At 45.7% G+C, this 17813-nt stretch overlaps 1 protein-coding gene across 3 annotated transcripts in view; it reads right to left on the bottom strand.

The window, feature by feature from the left end:
* Positions 1-335: 335 nt before the first annotated feature.
* The window catches only part of LOC138964112 (uncharacterized), an 86400-nt gene continuing 68922 nt past the window's right edge, over positions 336-17813 (bottom strand). For 2 of the 3 annotated variants that reach the window (XM_070335992.1, XM_070335994.1), the window contains exons 8-11: positions 17409-17498; positions 15785-15815; positions 13166-13996; positions 336-1429 (exon numbers count right to left, since the gene is read on the bottom strand). In XM_070335992.1, the coding sequence (XP_070192093.1) occupies positions 693-1429; positions 13166-13996; positions 15785-15815; positions 17409-17498 (1689 nt within the window). In that variant the 3' untranslated portion in view covers positions 336-692. The remainder of the gene's footprint in view (positions 1430-13165; positions 13997-15784; positions 15816-17408; positions 17499-17813) is intronic. The other variant, XM_070335993.1, reaches the window with a different exon arrangement.

Here is a 17813-nt window from a genome sequence, read left to right as displayed (position 1 = left end):
AAGTACGAGTTTTCAAAACCTTAAAAGGAAAGGAAAGTAAAACTGCAATTTAACTTATCTCTGTTCGCCATTGACAACTTACACTAAAGAATCAATGAGAACATGTACACCTGTTATCAGGGTACACAACACAGGCCATTCACAAATAGATCCAAACTTGATGGTGTTTCCTTAGTTTTTCATATGGTAAGTAATTCGTTACAGGACGAATCGGTCAAATTGACAGTGCGAAGCCTAAAAAGTTACAAAGGTGACTTGGTTCGGGCTACCGGTGCACGTGTCTGTTTGCTCTCTCTCTCTCTCTCTCTCTTTCTCTCATTGGCATATGGGATTAATACTTTGGTCAACCAACTTTACTGAAACGATACACAACTACTGGTGAAAAATCAGCAGCTTTGACGCTGAGCAGTGTGCCACAAAATGGCAATGTTTACATAAAGCGAGCATTGATGACTGTCATCACTCAGCCTCGCTTTGAAAGTGAGCTGTTACTGCAAAATCGAGCAGTCCACAAAGTGAAGACAATTTTTTCGCATTGAAACAAAATTTGAAAACCAGGTTGATGACACCATAGTTGTGGATTCCTGGTCAGTAATAGACTATCTTGATTCTGGCGCAAAGGGATACGAACAGCATCAGTTCTGCGGACAGACTGGCGAACAAAAGCAGACTGTTTAAGAGTATCGTGACTGTCAGGTGGCTACCTCATACAGAGTCCTGGAGCAGCTGGCCCACTCACTGTTGGTGTCGTTCAGACGATGGAACTCTGTACTAAGGTAAGCGGAGGTGACGTCTCTGGGAGGCAGTGATGGTGCGGAGAATGGTGACGTCACGTCAGGTTGGCTGAGTTCCTCTATCAGACTTTCAAGCTCCTCACACTGCCAGTCTCCGATGACGTACGTACGCTCCACAGAGAAACAGGTGTTGAAGAACCTGACGTCCTGTGACGACAGTGGTTCAGCTAGTAATCTGACGGCGAGGTACAACGAGGCGTAACGGCCGATCTCTTGAAGAATGAAGCGCTGCCAGGCGGCACTGTGATCTGACCTGTCGCACAAAATGTCCCGCACTCTTCCGGACAGAATAATTAAAACCTTCACATCCGAACCGCGACTTAACCGAGCCCGCAGCTCTTCTTGTGCCGTGACGTCAGGCACAACTATGTCGTACACCGTAACGTCATCATGCAGTTTGTGGTGCAACCAATGACGTAATCGTCGAACACGACTGACGTGACACCGATCATGACCGCAGTAGAGCAGCACGAGGGGACTAAGGCACATAGAGAGGGGGAGTGCTGGAGTGACGGCAGAGTTGTCAAAGACACTCCCTCTGTGTTGTGGAGAGTGAGGATCCTGGCTGAGGGTAACCTGTTGGCTAGGGCTGCCCATGTTGACCATGCAATAGGACGCATTGTCTGTTGGTCTTGCTGCACACACACACACACACACACACACACACACACACACACACACACACACACACACACACACACACACACACAGATTCCATTTACAGTTTGTCAAGAAATTATTGTTAATTTTGCTTCTGATTTCAAACAAGTGGTATAGCCTATTACACCCTTCTCTGTAGAGAAACATACCTTCTGAGCCGATTATGTGAAAACACGCGCGCATGAAACAAAAGAAGGATGTGACCCAGATTTCTGACAAAAAATGACCACGGGTGACTGAACTTGGCGTTGCGCTCTCACTAAACCAGGACATGTGGATTGAGTATGTTTAGCAAGAGTAGCGGTATGCAAGATAATAATCTCAACTGAAATAAAAAGGTCAAAGCGGAAGAAAATTCAACTATTTCGTCAAATTTACTGAAAGCGATTTCATACAGAATGCCGTTTTGCTCGTCCGCTGTAATCTTCAGGAGCATTATTTGTGCATTAGTCCCGTCCCCCCCCCCCCCCCCCTCTGCTTCTTTACCTCTGTAAACTTGTAGGGCTAGTTATTCTTCGATAAACACCCATCAACCAAACAAATAACGAGCCAGCAACAGCCTGAATCCTCGATAGCGCATGGGTTGAAAAGCTGTTCTGTGTCGGCACTACTTTTGCGACTGAAAAGTTCCGAACGCTCTAATGTACGAAATATACATCTCTGGAGCAAACAAAACGAACGTACCGCGGTAATATGGTCTGGGTGGCCGAGTGGTAAACGCACTTGCCTCGGAAGCGAGAGGTTGCGAGTTCGACCCTGGGTCAGGGCGTTAGCAATTTTCTCCCCCCCTTTCCTAACCTAGGTGGTGGGTTCAAGTGCTAGTCTTTCGGATGAGACGAAAAACCGAGGTCTCTTCGTGTACACTACATTGGGGTGTGCACGTTAAAGATCCCACGATTGACAAAAGGGTCTTTCCTGGCAAAATTGTATAGGCATAAATAAAAATGTCCACCAAATACCCGTGTGACTTGGAATAATAGGCCGTGAAAGGTGAATGCTCGCCCTAATAGGCTTGAGGTTTGCTGGTCGATATGAATGCGTGATATATTGTGAAAAAAATTCCATCTCACACGGCATAAATAAATCCCTGCGCCTTGAATCCGTGGTTGAGATGTGTGCGCGATATAAATTGCATAAAATAAATAAAATGAATAATCTTGAACTTTAGCGTGTTAAATTCATAGCTCAGAATCCAGTTTTTTTTTCTGCGTTCGTGGGCTGAAACTCCCACGTACACTCGTGTTTTTTGCACGAGTGGAATTTTACGTGTATGACCGTTTTTACCCCGCCATTAAGGCAGCCATACGCCGCTTTCGGAGGAAGCATGCTGGATATGTTCGTGTTTCTATAACCCACCGAACTCTGACATGGATTACAGGATCTTTTCCGTGCGCACTTGGTCTTGTGCTTGCGTGTACACACGAAGGAGGATAAGCCACTAGCCGGTCTGCACATAAGTTGACCTGGGAGATCGGAAAAATCTCCACACTTAACCCACCAGGCGGCCGCGACCGGGATTCGAACCCTCGACCTTCCGACTAAGAGGCCGACGTCTTACCACCCCGCCACAGCGCCCGTCACCAGAATCCAGTGACATTCTTTACTTATTTTTGATACAAGTCCATGTAAGCAAGCCAAAGAACATTTGTCGTGAAATTAATTGACGGATTGAGCTCCAAACTTAAGCATAATTAATTAATTTGGTTGTTCAATCGACGAAAATGCACCGAAAATGGCGTACGTTGTCAACCATGGGACATCATTTACACGAAAGAGTTGTCTCCCTTGTCCACTCGTACGGATAATTCCTTCTTTGACCCATGTAAACGAAATGCATTCGTACAGTTCATCGGAGTTCATTCCGTAACTTTAAAGGGATCTAAAATCGAAAATTTTTAAGTAAATTTTCATTTCATTAATATACTTACCCGAATCACATAAAAGCATTGACGCAGTCTTACATGCTAAAGGTCTGAAAAGGCTACCCGTCTTAAACAATTTTAAAGGGGAGCAACCCAACACAAAAAGTGTAAATACAGGCATGGCAATGACCACCTACCCGGGGAGTTACCTCCCATCCGGGTTACGTGACGTCACTTCCCCTGTAAACACCACATGTCTTCATACGACTTAATAGACTAAAAAATCATATGCGGGGTTGGCGGGAGGGAATACACTATGTGATTCGGGTAAGTATATTAATGAAATGAAAATTTACTTAAAAATTTTCGATTAAATTACATATTCTTACTCCGAATCACATAAAAGCAGATAGCTTCAACAAGGCGGTGGGAATGAAAAAACAAACACACTCTTAAAACCTTGCCAAAGACCTGGCCTGCTGCCAAAAGGTCAGGGAAGGGCCCAGTGAGAAAGAAAATCTAACTCACTCTAAACCCTAGGAAAGGCAGGAAAGGACCTGAGAACCATCTTGATTGACAGCCGAGATGTCTCTCAGGCAAAAGTTGCGAAAGACAACATCAGAGAGCCAAAAATGTGTGCCCAGCACTTCTTCCAATCTCCTGGACCAAACGACCCAGAAAGAGAACCCAGCCTTGGATTAAGCCGAGCCAAGTAGAGGGAAAGACAAGCTGCCCCCCCCCCCCCTTTCGGATGGAAGGAAATGCACATGCACTGAAAAACGATCTATGCGTAAGGAAGTCCGATCAGTGAGGTGAGGGACAAACCTCGCGGCGACCATAAGACGATCACGCCAAAGTAATCAAACTTAGGAATGGCGTGAAGCCCAAAAGGACTGAGAGATAAAGGTCAAACCAAGGCAGAATGACCAATACCCAACAAAGAGAGAGAGAGAGATACACCTGAGTACAAGGTACCAGAGCCCCCCTCGACGGGAAGATCTCAAAAGAGACGGTCGCCCGTAATGCCCTAACAGTCAATGCGAAAGCAGAGAGAGAAGCAATACGAGGAAGCAGAGGCTTACGAAATAGCGTAAGCCTCAGAAGAGAAGAAATCACCGTGGCCAAAAACTGAAGTGACCGGTGACCCTAAACAAAATGACTAAAAGCCAGATTGTTACAGAACAGTCTGCTTGAAGGTAAATGAAGGAAACTCAAAAACCCCAAGTAAACTTCGTAGCCAAATCAGGAGAAATTCCTGAGTCCAGCCGACCAACTAGCCGTGTCTGTCTACCTCTGAAAGACTGAGAGTCAGACACGGCGATCAACCGGCAAACGCCGCAGCCCGAAAATGCCATAGTCGAACCACGCAGAGTAGAAGACTATAGCACAGGCTCAGGCTGAGAGCCGTAAAACCCGTGGAACAGCCATGTACCAAAGTACCCAAAGTACCAGGTAAATATACGAAACATAAGTTTCGGCTGCCACCTAATATGCTGGGCTATAAGCCCACAGCAAAGGAAAACGGGAACATTAGATACCGCTCTGCCAAAAGGAGAGGGGTAGCGAAAAACCTGAGAGAGGAGATAAGCCACAAAGAATGACTCCTCCAACATGCATTGCCAAAGACAATGTCCCCTCAGGAAAATCTGAATGTTACTTCCGAGGCCAACTCAATCGCAACTTAAGTTTGGACGAAACACCAGAACGCGTCTGATCGCTAGAGAAAGACGGAGTCAGACTCTGCAAAAGACGACCAGGACAAAGTCCAGCAGCTTGTGGCAAACTGAGAAGAACGGGGAAGCCTGAAAACAGCAGCCCCACTCAAACGGAAATCGTCCTATCTCATCTCCTGCCTAAGATGAAATAAAGGAAAGAAAGTCGAAGTCCGAAGCCACAAGAACAGGGAAAACAACAACCATCACCGCCCACAGGTGGAATGGCCGTTGCACCAGCCGAGGCTAAAAAGCCTGGATGCCCTAAGGTCAGCCGTTGTTCCAAAACTCAGACGTACCTATGAAACGTCTGTGGAAAAAACAACCTCTCCGGTAAAACCGGAAGTGCCACTGCAGCAGCCCGTGGCTGAACTGCTGTCACACTAACTGAGGACTGAAGCAGTATAACCGAAGGACAGCGCTAGCACCGACCAGAAGAGACCTCAGCGGGTGCTCGAGCTGATGGGCCTAGATCACTGTGAAAGGATCGGCTGACGCATAAGCAAATATGCCCTCATTAGATCAATGGGAGTCCCCCGGCCTCACCACTCCCACAAACTATTGGCTGTGTACAGAGACCATCCAATGAAAACTTGCAAGGAGGAGACCCGCCCCGCCATCACCAAAGTGGGGGCGGAGGGGTGTGATCGGGGGCACTTCCTTGGGGAGAGAGGCTTGCTGCTAAGGCTGCCCTTCTCCCTGCCCAAAGGTGATCTAATTCTCGAGAATCAGACAGAGACTGCCCAATGGCCGCCTGCTGAAAACGTCCCGAGGCCTGAGCCTGCTTCCCGTGAGGAGGCCAGCTCTGCTTTAACCCTTGTAGAGAGAAGTCAGAGATCCGCTGATCTCTATCCCACGGGATCTACTTTTCTTTTCTGGTAAAAACACCGAAGTTCAAAAAGCAGATCCCTCTACTCCGGTCAAAGCCCAATTGTCCCTCCTAGCCTGCTCAGAGACCTGAGCATGCGAGAGAAACAAGTCCTCCCTACACCCGACTATAAAGAGAGGTGAAGGGAGGACAGCCTCTTTGTTCTTCGTTCGCCATAGCCAGGCTGAACAAGTGGAGATGCCATCAGAGTCCTGATACACACTAAGCGTGGAATGTTCAGAGACTCCAGGAAAGAGCGCGAGAGCGCTCTGACGATCATCCCCGAAAAAGAGGCAAATTCCAAAAACTGACGTCCAAATTCCTCTAAGTTCCTGCGTTCCCATTAAGGTGTACGCGGAAGAGCAAAGACGCCAGCAAAATCCGACCCAGCTTCAGCCAAGAGAACTTCCTATGACAGGAAGAAACAAAAGACGAAGCCTGTGTAGCCGAAGACAGCCGAGGCTGCGCGTGTTCCGGAACTGACCCGTGAAAACCGAGTAGCAGAACCGGAACCCGTGGATACCACTTCCGGTAGGAGATGGCCAGCCAAAACCTGCGGAAGATGGTACCCACATTGAAGGTGACTATCAAACCGGAAGTAGGAAAAACTCCTCCTTCGCGGAACGGAAGTCCGACATCGCTGAATGCAACCAAAGAGGAAGCCAATGTCCCTCCATAAAAAATCTGGAAGTAATCTCCATCGAGGCCTTGAGAGAAGCCGAGAGATTCGACAGAACGTGTCTGGTCTCTGGCTAAAGACTGTATAACAGAATAGCCCAGAGAACTGACACTGACCGAAGTCACAGTTGCCAGTGGAAAGCTACTGAACAGGATAACCGGAAAACCGGAAACCCGTTCAACCGGAAACCGTCCTGTCTCACCCCTCCCATAAGAGGGTAAGACAAAGAGGAGGTAACATCCGAAGCCACCAGAACTGAATAGACAGTAGACGCAACACCCGACCAGTGAAGAGACTACCGTCCCGGCCGAGGCTGAAAGCCTGCATGCCCATAGGCCAGCCGATGTTCCTCACTTCGCTAACAGTGTTAAGAAGAGGAACAATGCATCCGGACAAAGCCGGAAACGCAACAGACAAAACCGCACAATGCGGAAGCAAATGTTGCGTGGACTGAGGACAGAAGACCGAACGCCCGTAGGCTAGTCCGCTGTCAACTCCAGTAGAGACACACAGTGTAATCGCAAAGGAGGACCTATGCTCCCGGTAAACCGGAATGACGACTGTCCGGATGTCCGTAGGACGTATCCTGTTCCTCACTCACTGACCTCAGTATAGGAGCAGCAGGGGGAGGAACGGCAACTCCGGGCGGAGCCGGAAAAGCAACGGACGAAGCCGCATAAACGGAAACGCCTGTTGCGATGACTAAGGCCGAGGCCAGAACGCCCGAAGGCCAGTCAACGGTCAACCCCAGCCATGACCTCTGTGAGTGCACGGGATGGAGGACCTTCGTTTTCGGGAAAACCCGGAAGCGCGACTCCCGAAAACGGAAGCCGCCCTTGCCTATTCACAGCCGTGCACGCAATGCAAACAGGCTTAGAAAGAGCAGAAGATTAAGCAACGGACGAAGCCGCATACAGCGGCAGCGTCTGCTGCGAGGACTGGGGCCGGAAGCCCGGTGGCCCGAAGGCCAGTCCACAGTCGACACCAGCAGGGACCTTCGTGGGTGTGCCAGATTGACCTTCGCTTCCGGGAAAACCCGGAAACGCGACTCCCGCAAGCGGAAGCCGCCCTTGCTCAGTCACGGCCGTACACGCTGTGCGATCAGGCCTAGAAAGAGCAGCATATCCTGACTAGCAGGAAGTTTTGCAGTCGACACCAGCAGGGACCTTCGTGGGTGTGCCAGATTGACCTTCGCCTCCGGGTAAACCCGGAAACGCGACTCCCGCAAGCGGAAGCCGCCATTGCTCAGTCACGGCCGTACACGCTGTGCGATCAGGCCTAGAAAGAGCAGCATATCCTGACTAGCAGGAAGTTTTGCAGTCGACACCAGCAGGGACCTTCGTGGGTGTGCCAGATTGACCTTCGCCTCCGGGTAAACCCGGAAACGCGACTCCCGCAAGCGGAAGCCGCCATTGCTCAGTCATAGCCCTACTCGCTATACGATCGGAACTAGGACGAGCAGCATATCCTGACGGGCAGGAAGTTTGCAGGTAGTGAGCCTGCGACCAAGAACTGTTGCTCAAAAGAGAGCGTCCGGTGGCTTCACGAGAGCCAGTGGAGCAGTTCGACTTACCGTCCATGCCCCCCAAGGAGGCAGCAGACGCAGCTGAAGGCCCGCGACCGGAAGCCGTGGCCGACAGGAAGCCAAAGAGCGGCCGTCACCCGCCGCCGGCGGAAGTACAACGCTGGAGACGGCGTGTGAAGCTGCAATCTTCCCTCCCAAACTGCGAAACTCTGGAAAAAGAGAGCAAAACAGTATAGACACCAGAGCGCCGCGCTCCGATGCCAAGAGAGGGAAAGCAAGAAGCAAGACACGTCACAGACGTGCTAAACTGCCCCCCAAATTCATTTGGGGCAGAATAAGTAACGGACAAAGCGGTTATACATGCTTAGTACGAAACAACAACAAATGCCAATGGTCTGCAAGACCAATGACACACACCTAGCCATGTTATCTCACCGTCAGACGCGCTGACGCAGACAACAGGCGGCAAAACAAAGAGTTACTGAAAATTAACAAGTCCAAAACGGACGAAAAATTTAGCAACTACAACAAACTTCCTGTCAAACTAATGACTAAAAAAGGAAGCGCTTACCAACTAACAAAGCAGAAGGCAAGTAAAGAGGTAAAATAAGGTTTACCTAACCAAAAAATAGGCCGTGCCACATTCGCCGTCAGCTAAGCTGACAAGCAAACATGGAGCCCCAAAATGCGTTACTGAAAAATATTACAAGTCCGCAAAACGGACGAAAAGTCAGCAACTACAACAACATTCTTGTCAAAATAATGACCAAAATGGAAAGAGCTCACCAAACACGTAAAGGCAAGCCGTTAAGACGGGTTAGGCGGCCGGTGGGTGTCCTTACAAACACCAGCACTCAGCCACACACGGAGCCAAAAATTCGACGACCTCTCTGCTGTAGGCTGAAATGTCGTATGAAGACATGTGGTGTTTACAGGGGAAGTGACGTCACGTAACCCGGATGGGAGGTAACTCCCCGGGTAGGTGGTCATTGCCATGCCTGTATTTACACTTTTTGTGTTGGGTTGCTCCCCTTTAAAATTGTTTAAGACGGGTAGCCTTTTCAGACCTTTAGCATGTAAGACTGCGTCAATGCTTTTATGTGATTCGGAGTAAGAATATGTAATTTAATGACTTGTTATGATTACAAGTGCAGGTTCTACAAATTTGGAGACTTAAATGAGCTATGAATTTAACACGCTAAAGTTCAAGATTACCCGTGCTGCATTTAAACTAGCACATACAAGCTTGAACACATGAATCTCCATATAAAAACAATGAGCTCGGTTGTTTTTTGACTTGAAATCTAACGATCACCCGGCAAACAAGTTCCTAGGCAAGTAACTCTCATATTGTGTCTAGCGACAAGAGTAGTTCCCCTTTCAAATTTCTTTGCACACAGTTTCTTCGAAAAACTGCAATCCGACGGTCAGTTTTCAACAATATTTCATTTTATAAACAGATCACACGCAACCAAATGCACACATCCCATCAATGTTAAGATTACAATGTATTAAGCGGTTTTATACACTGTTTTGCCCTAGAAAACCGAACTTCATACAGTATTTAACGTTAGAACACTGGTGCAAAAGTTTGTCTGCTTAACTCTTTTCTTTAACTGAAGAAAGGAGGATTAAAGAGGTTACATACCTCGTCTCAGTGAATATTAAAAATAATGGTCTCAGTTCGCGGTCATGAAAAAGATCGCTGAAGCTCGCATTTTTCATGATCCGCTAACTTCGACCATTATTTTTAATATTCACTGAGTTTCGGCATGTAACCTCTACATACTATGGTTTTAAAAGAAATGTCACGGTGGTTTTTCCGTAATGCTGTCAGAACTACCACCAGAATTACTGCCGAGCCTGTCAGTCCATATTTAAGGCCAAATTCAAAATATCGTCCTCCAGCAGGGGTGCCACCAGTAAGAAGCAAATTACATGAGCATCCCTGGCAAAATGTTATTTGTAAGTCCTAATTCAGCAGCCTTTTTCACAGTATAAACTGTGTATGAAACTAACCCGGATTGCATGTAGCGCAATATGCCAATATAGATCATAACACTAAAACGTCAGCACATTTTCCGAGAAAAGCCCAGTTAAATTTTTTTTAAATGTAACAGCATGAACAAAATTACGTTCTTTGTAAATGTTGGTTTTTATTCAACCACTGAAACCAAAAAAACATAGCCATGAATCGAAAAATATCACGCGCAGCTGTCTTTACTTCACGAAGTGTGACACTGACAGTTTTTGGAGCCCCGATGTCTCATGCGGTCATTATCAACAATCCAGTCTCGTTTTTTGACGATTATAAGAAACGTAAGATTCTGCCTTTAAAAAAAGATTTCAATTGAATAAAGGCGTGCTCCTTCACAAAATTCTTTCTGGCCGTGCACCACGTGCTTTCATTACAAAATGTAAAGCCAAACCAAACCAAAAATTCAATGTCCCCATTCCACGGTTAGATCTCTTCAAGTCAAGTTTAGCTTATTCTGGCAGTGTTGTGAGGAATTCTCTCCTGGAATCGGTTCGAGTCCCAACGAGTCTCAATACTTTCAAAAAACATCTTTCATTATATTTAATGTCATATTACGAAAAGTCACAGTGATGGAAGACTTCGTTTATGATTTATTTTCATATTGATTCGTATTTGTCCATAGCATCAGTGTTTCATCTTATTAAAAAACTCTCACATTTGATAACACATTCAAATTTTGTTCAAAAATGTATGTTTAATAAATTCCCACTTCTTTACATGAGATAAGAATTCGTGTAAAGCATGAAATGTGTACACAGTCCATTGAATCCTGTTTTTCTGCCTTTTTATCTTTTTAATTTTTTGTTGTTATTCCATTGTACGAGGTATGATCCAAACAAAATGATCAAATGTGATTTACGCAGAAATTGTTCGGCGTATCTGGCCCAAAATACAGCAGTCATTAGAACTACTCTCCTCCTACATCGATGCAAAGTCACAAGTGCCTAAGCCAATCAGAAGAGGCCCTACGATGGCCTTATTTGGGGTTGCTTTTGAGCTCTGATTTGACGGCTTTTTTTTAGGTCCTGGATGCAATGAAACTTGTTGGTAAAAAGTCTGATTTTCAAAGAGGGTATTAACCAGAAATCACGAGGGGTGTAATCAGGTCTGAAGAATGAGTGAGGGAAAAATGGGATCATTTGGTCTTTTAGGAATGGAGTTACACCCCTTCTTTTGTGGAGAATGACATTGTCATGAAGGCGAAGGACAGTGTTTCGAAGTTTGGTCGCTGACTGCTAAACACGTAAGTAAGTTTGGGTAAAAAGGTTTCTGCATAGTATGTAAAAATGACAGTACTGTTAGTAGACAAAATATCGACAGCAACGGGACCTTCGTGGTCGACAAATACAGCAAATAGCACTGTTTCTGCTTTGAAAACCTCGCTTACAAATGTGATGCATCTCGTCATTTTGGTCGAGACACGCTTTGTTTCTGCGTTCTCTGGCACTAAAGTACACGGGGAATAACCTGACATAAGCGGGGCAGAGGTTATACGCGGGGCCTGACACGATTGAAGGCACGTTTTGTCAGTTTTCTTGGAATTGTTTGATTTACGTCGGGATTCAAGGTAAGCTACAGATTCAGCGATGACTTAATTTGTTTCTCGATGCATAAAATGTCCTAGAGCAGTTCATATTTGCCCGTAAATTACCCTCAAAGCTGAAAATGTCGGCGATCGAGCGCCGGAAATGGCTGTTCGATGGGTTTCGGAAGTAGAAATGAGCTTTTTGCCTTTATTTCACAAAATCAGCTCCTATTTGACATCGGTTTGGGATTCTAATGGACCACTTTTTGTTTCATGCTGATAACTAGCTTGTTTTCTTGCGAAGAAGATTCTTTTTGTGTTTGGTAGTCCTTCTCTCTTAGGTTAACCGTTAGGCCTAATTAGAGTGAAATAGCTTTGATAGACATTCAGCAAACTTTTAAAAAAAGGAAAAAACCACAAATGGTCCATATTAGGAGCCTGGGCGCCTAATATGGACCAGCGAAGCGGCCTTCACGAATCACTGTAAAAAGCCCCCTACACTTCAAAATGACATGATACAACTTAGTGTACAAGTCAGACTAATTAAAATATGCTTTAGATTTATCTGTTTCGGGTCGATGAGAGCATTATTTGAAGCACACCAGAAAACTAAAGAAGCTTATCAAAAACAGAGTGAAAATAAGTGAAATTATCAACTTCCGAGAAAAGAAGACTTTTTGTTATATATTTTTTAAATCTCGAGGGCTAGTTATAGGTTATTTCCAGCAAGCTTCTTAATGAATGAATGAAAATAGCCTTTAGCTTTTATTTTCTTCGATTTGTTGAAGGTGGTCCATATTAGGGGACTCGCACATACTTTGAGATGTTGCTATTATTTTTTATTAGCAGGAGAAACTCGGGGTCAACACTGCTAAAATGTAACAAATACCGTCTTAGCTGTCATATATAGCAATTTTTGTGTGATAAAAGCTCTGGCTGTGGACAGAAACGAGTCCGTTTTAGGCAGCAAATTTAGAGTGAACGCTGCCAAAAATGAAAAAAAGAGAAAAAACCTAACGGTTTTGAGGTTTGTGTTTCTGAAACTGTTTTGACATGTGCAAGTTATCCAGAGAGGGTGAATACAGCGAATGAAATTGTTTTGAGCGCTCTAGCACCGTTAGTTTGTCAGAACAGGAGGTGGTCCATATTAGGAGCCGGTCCATATTAGGAGCCTTTCCCCTACAGAGAAAAAAAAATGGCCAAAATCCCACGGCGCACTACGTTTCGGGCAAACGGGGCTGCCGTGTCCGCCGAGAACATAGTGTAAACCTAGGATCATGGACTGACACTTACCGCTACCTCTGTTTGGTGAGAACAACTCGGTCACCAGCTTCCGACTGTACTTTCAACCACATTTTGTTCCAAAACTTCAACTCTGACTGCAGCGGCTGTGGTTAATGTGAACACGTCCGTTTGAGAAAAAAATAGACTCCTATCAGCTCGTGCCGTCAGAAAAGAAAGTATAATGTATAAAATACAATCGTATGGAAGAGCCATCTTACCTGCTGCCGTGTGGGCGTTCTGGTGTGGGGCAGGAATTGCAAAGCGGTGCTGTTTGCTGTGACGTCGCCACGTCTGCCTGACTGCCAACATGGCGGCCAGCACTGCTGCCATCACCACGGGCACCACGATTAGCGCGCTGCTGACCCTCCCCTCGCCGACACTCCCCTCGCTGACACTCCCCTCGCTGACACTCCCCTCGCTGACACTCCCCTCGCTGACACTCCCCTTACTGACACTCCCCTCGCTGACACTCCCCTCACTGACACTCCCCTCGCTGACACTCCCCTCACTGAAACCGCTCTTGCCAAACTGCACACGGGGATCCGGGCCCTCACGGTCGGAAGAAATGCGGCCTGGGGACAGGAAGGGGGTGGCGCTGGTCTTCCTTGACGGAGTCCCGCTCCTTAGTTTTACAGAGTTCATCTCCGCGCGACTGACGTATTCAGAAGTTATGGTTGAAGGGGTGGGGCTAGAGTTAAGGAGATGTTTTTGTTTGTTGATGATGTGATTGCTGACATCTGCAGATGTCGAAGATGAAGGGGCGAGACTTAAGCTGGATGGACGGGACCTGTGACGATTGACGTGGTCGATGACCTGTAGAGGTGCCCATGATAAAAGGATAGAGCTAGAGCCGGATGGATGGAGCCTCTGATGAGTCGAGTCATTAGTGAGAAGAGTGGGAGTTGGAGACGCTGAAACAGCGACTGATGTGGCTGGTAACGGTACTCGTTGTGCTGGTGGTGGTGAAGGCAGCGCGCTTGCGGGCTGTTGATGTTGATCCGACGGCGTTGAACACGATGGTGCCCGCGGCCTTCCTTCTGCCTCCTTGCCTGTGAGCAAGAGAGTCAACATCGCTTTGTACCTGGGCGTGCTGCATGAACAAGCCCTTGTGTATGTGATTTTTTTTAGTAGTGTTCAATACCGAATGCATGTCTGACATTTGTCTCGCGATAATCTTGATCCCATTCCATGTTGGGCTGCATTGGACGATTCTGATTTGGTGTAGTCCTAACAACAGTATTCGCATTCCCTTGTCAGGTCTAATCCAGCCAATTACGGGTATTTTGAGGATCACAAAAATGATGATAATCTTGGTTCTAAACGTCCGCAACTGATCACAGATCTGAATCTTGAAAAGCAATCCTTCTTCTAACAGATAAAACAGACTGCATGTAAACCTGGCACAAAAATTATTGCACCCATTTTCGTACCCCAACTAAAGCATTTATTCCCGTGGTAAAAGGTAAAGGCCCTTCACTTGGCGATCTTGACAAATTCTCTTATCAAAGATTTCTTTTACAGGAGTCACGTGACCGCCGCCCAAAAAATCGACCTGACAAAAACGTAAAGCACCAATTAAAAATCGACTAAAATTCAGAATAGGCAAAATTTAGCGCTGTATGATAATTATCAGAATGACCAGGTGGATTGCCTCGAAACTTTGACGACCTCATGCCTACATACGAGACGTACTCCGGGTACAATTTTAAATCATTACAGATATTTGTTGAGACTAGATGAATACCCGCTTCGCCGGGTACGGCTTCGCCGGGAAGAAGTCGAGCCGAATACCCGGCTGCGCCGGGGACCCGGCTTTGCCGGGTGTACGCCGGCTTTGCCGGCGCACCGCACGAAGGAAGGGAGATAAACGCGCAAAACACTGGAGAAGAGTAGTGACCTTCTAAAAATAGTATAACGGGAATATGGATTGAGCGTTGTCGACAGTGACCTTCTAAAAATAGAAACGGGAATATGGATTGACGCCACACGAAGGAAGGGAGGTAAACGCTGAAAACACTGGAGAAGATAAGGAAGAGTTACTGGAAATGGATCCAGAGAAAAACCAAAATCGGTTCAGCGCTGCGCGCTGAGAGCACGTGTTGAAAATTCTCATCGACCAGATTGTGTCCGGGGTCTCTCTGAATAAGCCCACCAAATTTGAAGCAGATCCATCGAGAACTTTGGCCGTGCATCGCGCACAGACACACAGACACTAGTCGTATATATATATAGAAGCTAAAGTCATGCAATCTTCCGGAAAATATTTTTAAAGTTCGATCGTTGTTACAGGACTAGCAAATGTAAACTAGTGGTCGAACGTAAATGAAACTTTGGCAGTATTTGTAACAATCATTTGTCTGTATGCATGCAAGGTCTACATTTTTTTTAAATGTAAGCTTACAAACCTATGACATGTTTAACAATAATTTTTGGAAGATTGCACAACATCTCAACAAAAACATGTTACGATACGAAATTTGACCTTAAGTATGTCTCGTGTAGTTTCGGATCCACCTCTGAAATACAGCGGTTTTTGTCATGGCGCCCCTCAAAATTGACACAAAACCTCCCCTTTTTGACCGCTCATATGCGATCGGCACCTGCATCAGTAAAAATGACATCACACAAGAAATACACAAGATAGCGAAACAAAACAACCTGTTCTGCATAGACAATTGATTTGGCTTTCTCCTCGTTAAAATTGCCAAGTTGTTCCTATTTAGAATTTTGGTCGATTTGTAATATAATGATAATAATAAACACTTATGAATCGAACTTATGGGCCGAGTTTAGTTTTTGTAAGAGTTCTAAAGTGTCATGCCACAAACAAAACTCACCGGAAAGCATAAAGAAGAACCTGTGTCCTATCTGCAAGTAAAGAACGCAATATTGATCATATCTTGCACGAATCATCACTACTCTGTTTTAATGGCTAATTTCATTTTTACTTCTCAAAGAGTCAAGCACAAAACGAGGGCAAGAGTTGTCCTCCTTGATCAAAGCTACGCTCTTTTACTGCTGTTTCAGTGCTACAATATCCGTAGACGCCTACTTTACGATAGGATGGGGAGAGGGTGAGGGAATGTTTTTAACTACTAAGAACAATAAAAACGTCAACAGTTTAATGTGTAAAGTCAATTCCTGGAAACCCCCCGCGGGTTAGGGGGAGTCCCATATTGGTTGGGACGAGAAAGAATTTGCCCGATGCTCCCCAGCATGTCGTAGGAGGCGACTAACAGAGAGAGAGAAAATGTAAGTTTTACGCCCTCACGGCAAAGCCATTAGGGGCATGTTAAGGCGACTAACAGATTCTGTCTCTCCTTTTACCCTTGTTAAGTGTTTCTTGTATAGAATATTATAGTCAATTTTTGTAAAGATTTTAGTCAAGCAGTATGTAAGAAATATTAAGTCCTTTGTACTGGAAACTTGCATTCTCCCAGTAAGGTAATATATTGTACTACGTTGCAAGCCCCTGGAGCAAATTTTTGATTAGTGCTTTTGTGAACAAGAAACAATTGACAAGTGGCTCTATCCCATCTCCCCCCTTTACCCGTCGCGATATAACCTTCGTGGTTGAAAACGACGTTAAACACCAAATAAAGAAAAGAAGAATTCCTGGAAAAGGCTCTGAACAAAACAAACCGCAACATGAAAGAGCTTGTCGCGTCCAGTTGTTGAAAATACCTCTTGTGTTGATACCCTTTTACATCCGTGCATTTTTAAGAGTGTACATGAAATGTCAGTACGCAACAGTTATTGTTCTTTCAGCACACTAAGTTGTTGTTGTTGTTGTTGTTGTTGTTGTTGTTTTTCGTCCAGTCTGCAAATATTACAACTCTTTCTAAAAATGACTAACTCAATAAATACTAACTCAAATGACATATGATTGCGCATGCATTTTACGAAATGTATTCAGTTGCACAAAGCTCTGAAAGTGTGAAGGCAATGCGTTTAGACTTATCTGAAATATACCGTATCATATCTCATTACCCGCTAAAACTGCCTTTCGTGGCTTGTGAGAAGAATCACACCCATGCCCAGGGCCGGACCAAATGAGTTGTAAGGGGGGGGGGGGGGGTCCTCCTTTTTTGGGGGGGCAAATCAGCGAAGTGGCGAAGCCACAAGCGCGCGCCTGCAAAACGGTTAAAATCTGTGCAATCTGGTGCATTCTGGACCTTGTTTTGAGGGTTAAGAGCAGCATTGTTTTGGTGTGGGGGGGGGGGGTACCTTTTTCTCATCGGATTTCACATTGAATAAAATTTGTTAGAGACACACACAAATTTTTTTTTTTTTTTAAACTAAAAAAAAAACCCACTCAAAGCAAGGTACATGCTTTTTCCAGGGGTGGGGTTCCGGAACCCCTGGAACCCCCCCCCCCCCCCCCCCCTGGGTCCGGCCCTGATGCCGTTTGGCATGTCATAGCACCAACCCCTCGACAACTTATAAGAGATGCGTACTCACATGCTGAGAGTTGGCACTGAGAACAACGGCAACAAAGTAAGCCTGACATGTTGCCGCTCTTTTTGGAATATCTATCGTCGTCTGGGTCTGCTGCACAAACATTCGCCGGTATGCCATTAATTTACTGTGCAGATTTACTCGAGATTTATGACACTGAGAAGACGAAATAAAGGGTGTTACTGCAGTTAATAGCCATAAAGTCTTTAGGATAACCATAGATAATAAACTCTATTGTTAAAAAAACCACAAAAACAACAGTAAAATCACATGTAAAAAGTATACCAGTTATCACAAATTTTAAGACATACGCACAAGCACATATTCAATCAGCTATATATTGCCTATGCTTCCGCAGGGTGGGACTATGCAACTGCAAACACTTTGAAACACTTAAAGCCACCCTCC

This window comes from Littorina saxatilis, linkage group LG4 (genome assembly GCF_037325665.1).
Source record: "Littorina saxatilis isolate snail1 linkage group LG4, US_GU_Lsax_2.0, whole genome shotgun sequence".
NCBI classification, from domain to species: Eukaryota; Metazoa; Mollusca; class Gastropoda; order Littorinimorpha; family Littorinidae; genus Littorina; species Littorina saxatilis.
Note: the sequence above shows the minus strand (reverse complement) of the source record. Positions and strands in the feature narration are given on the sequence as shown.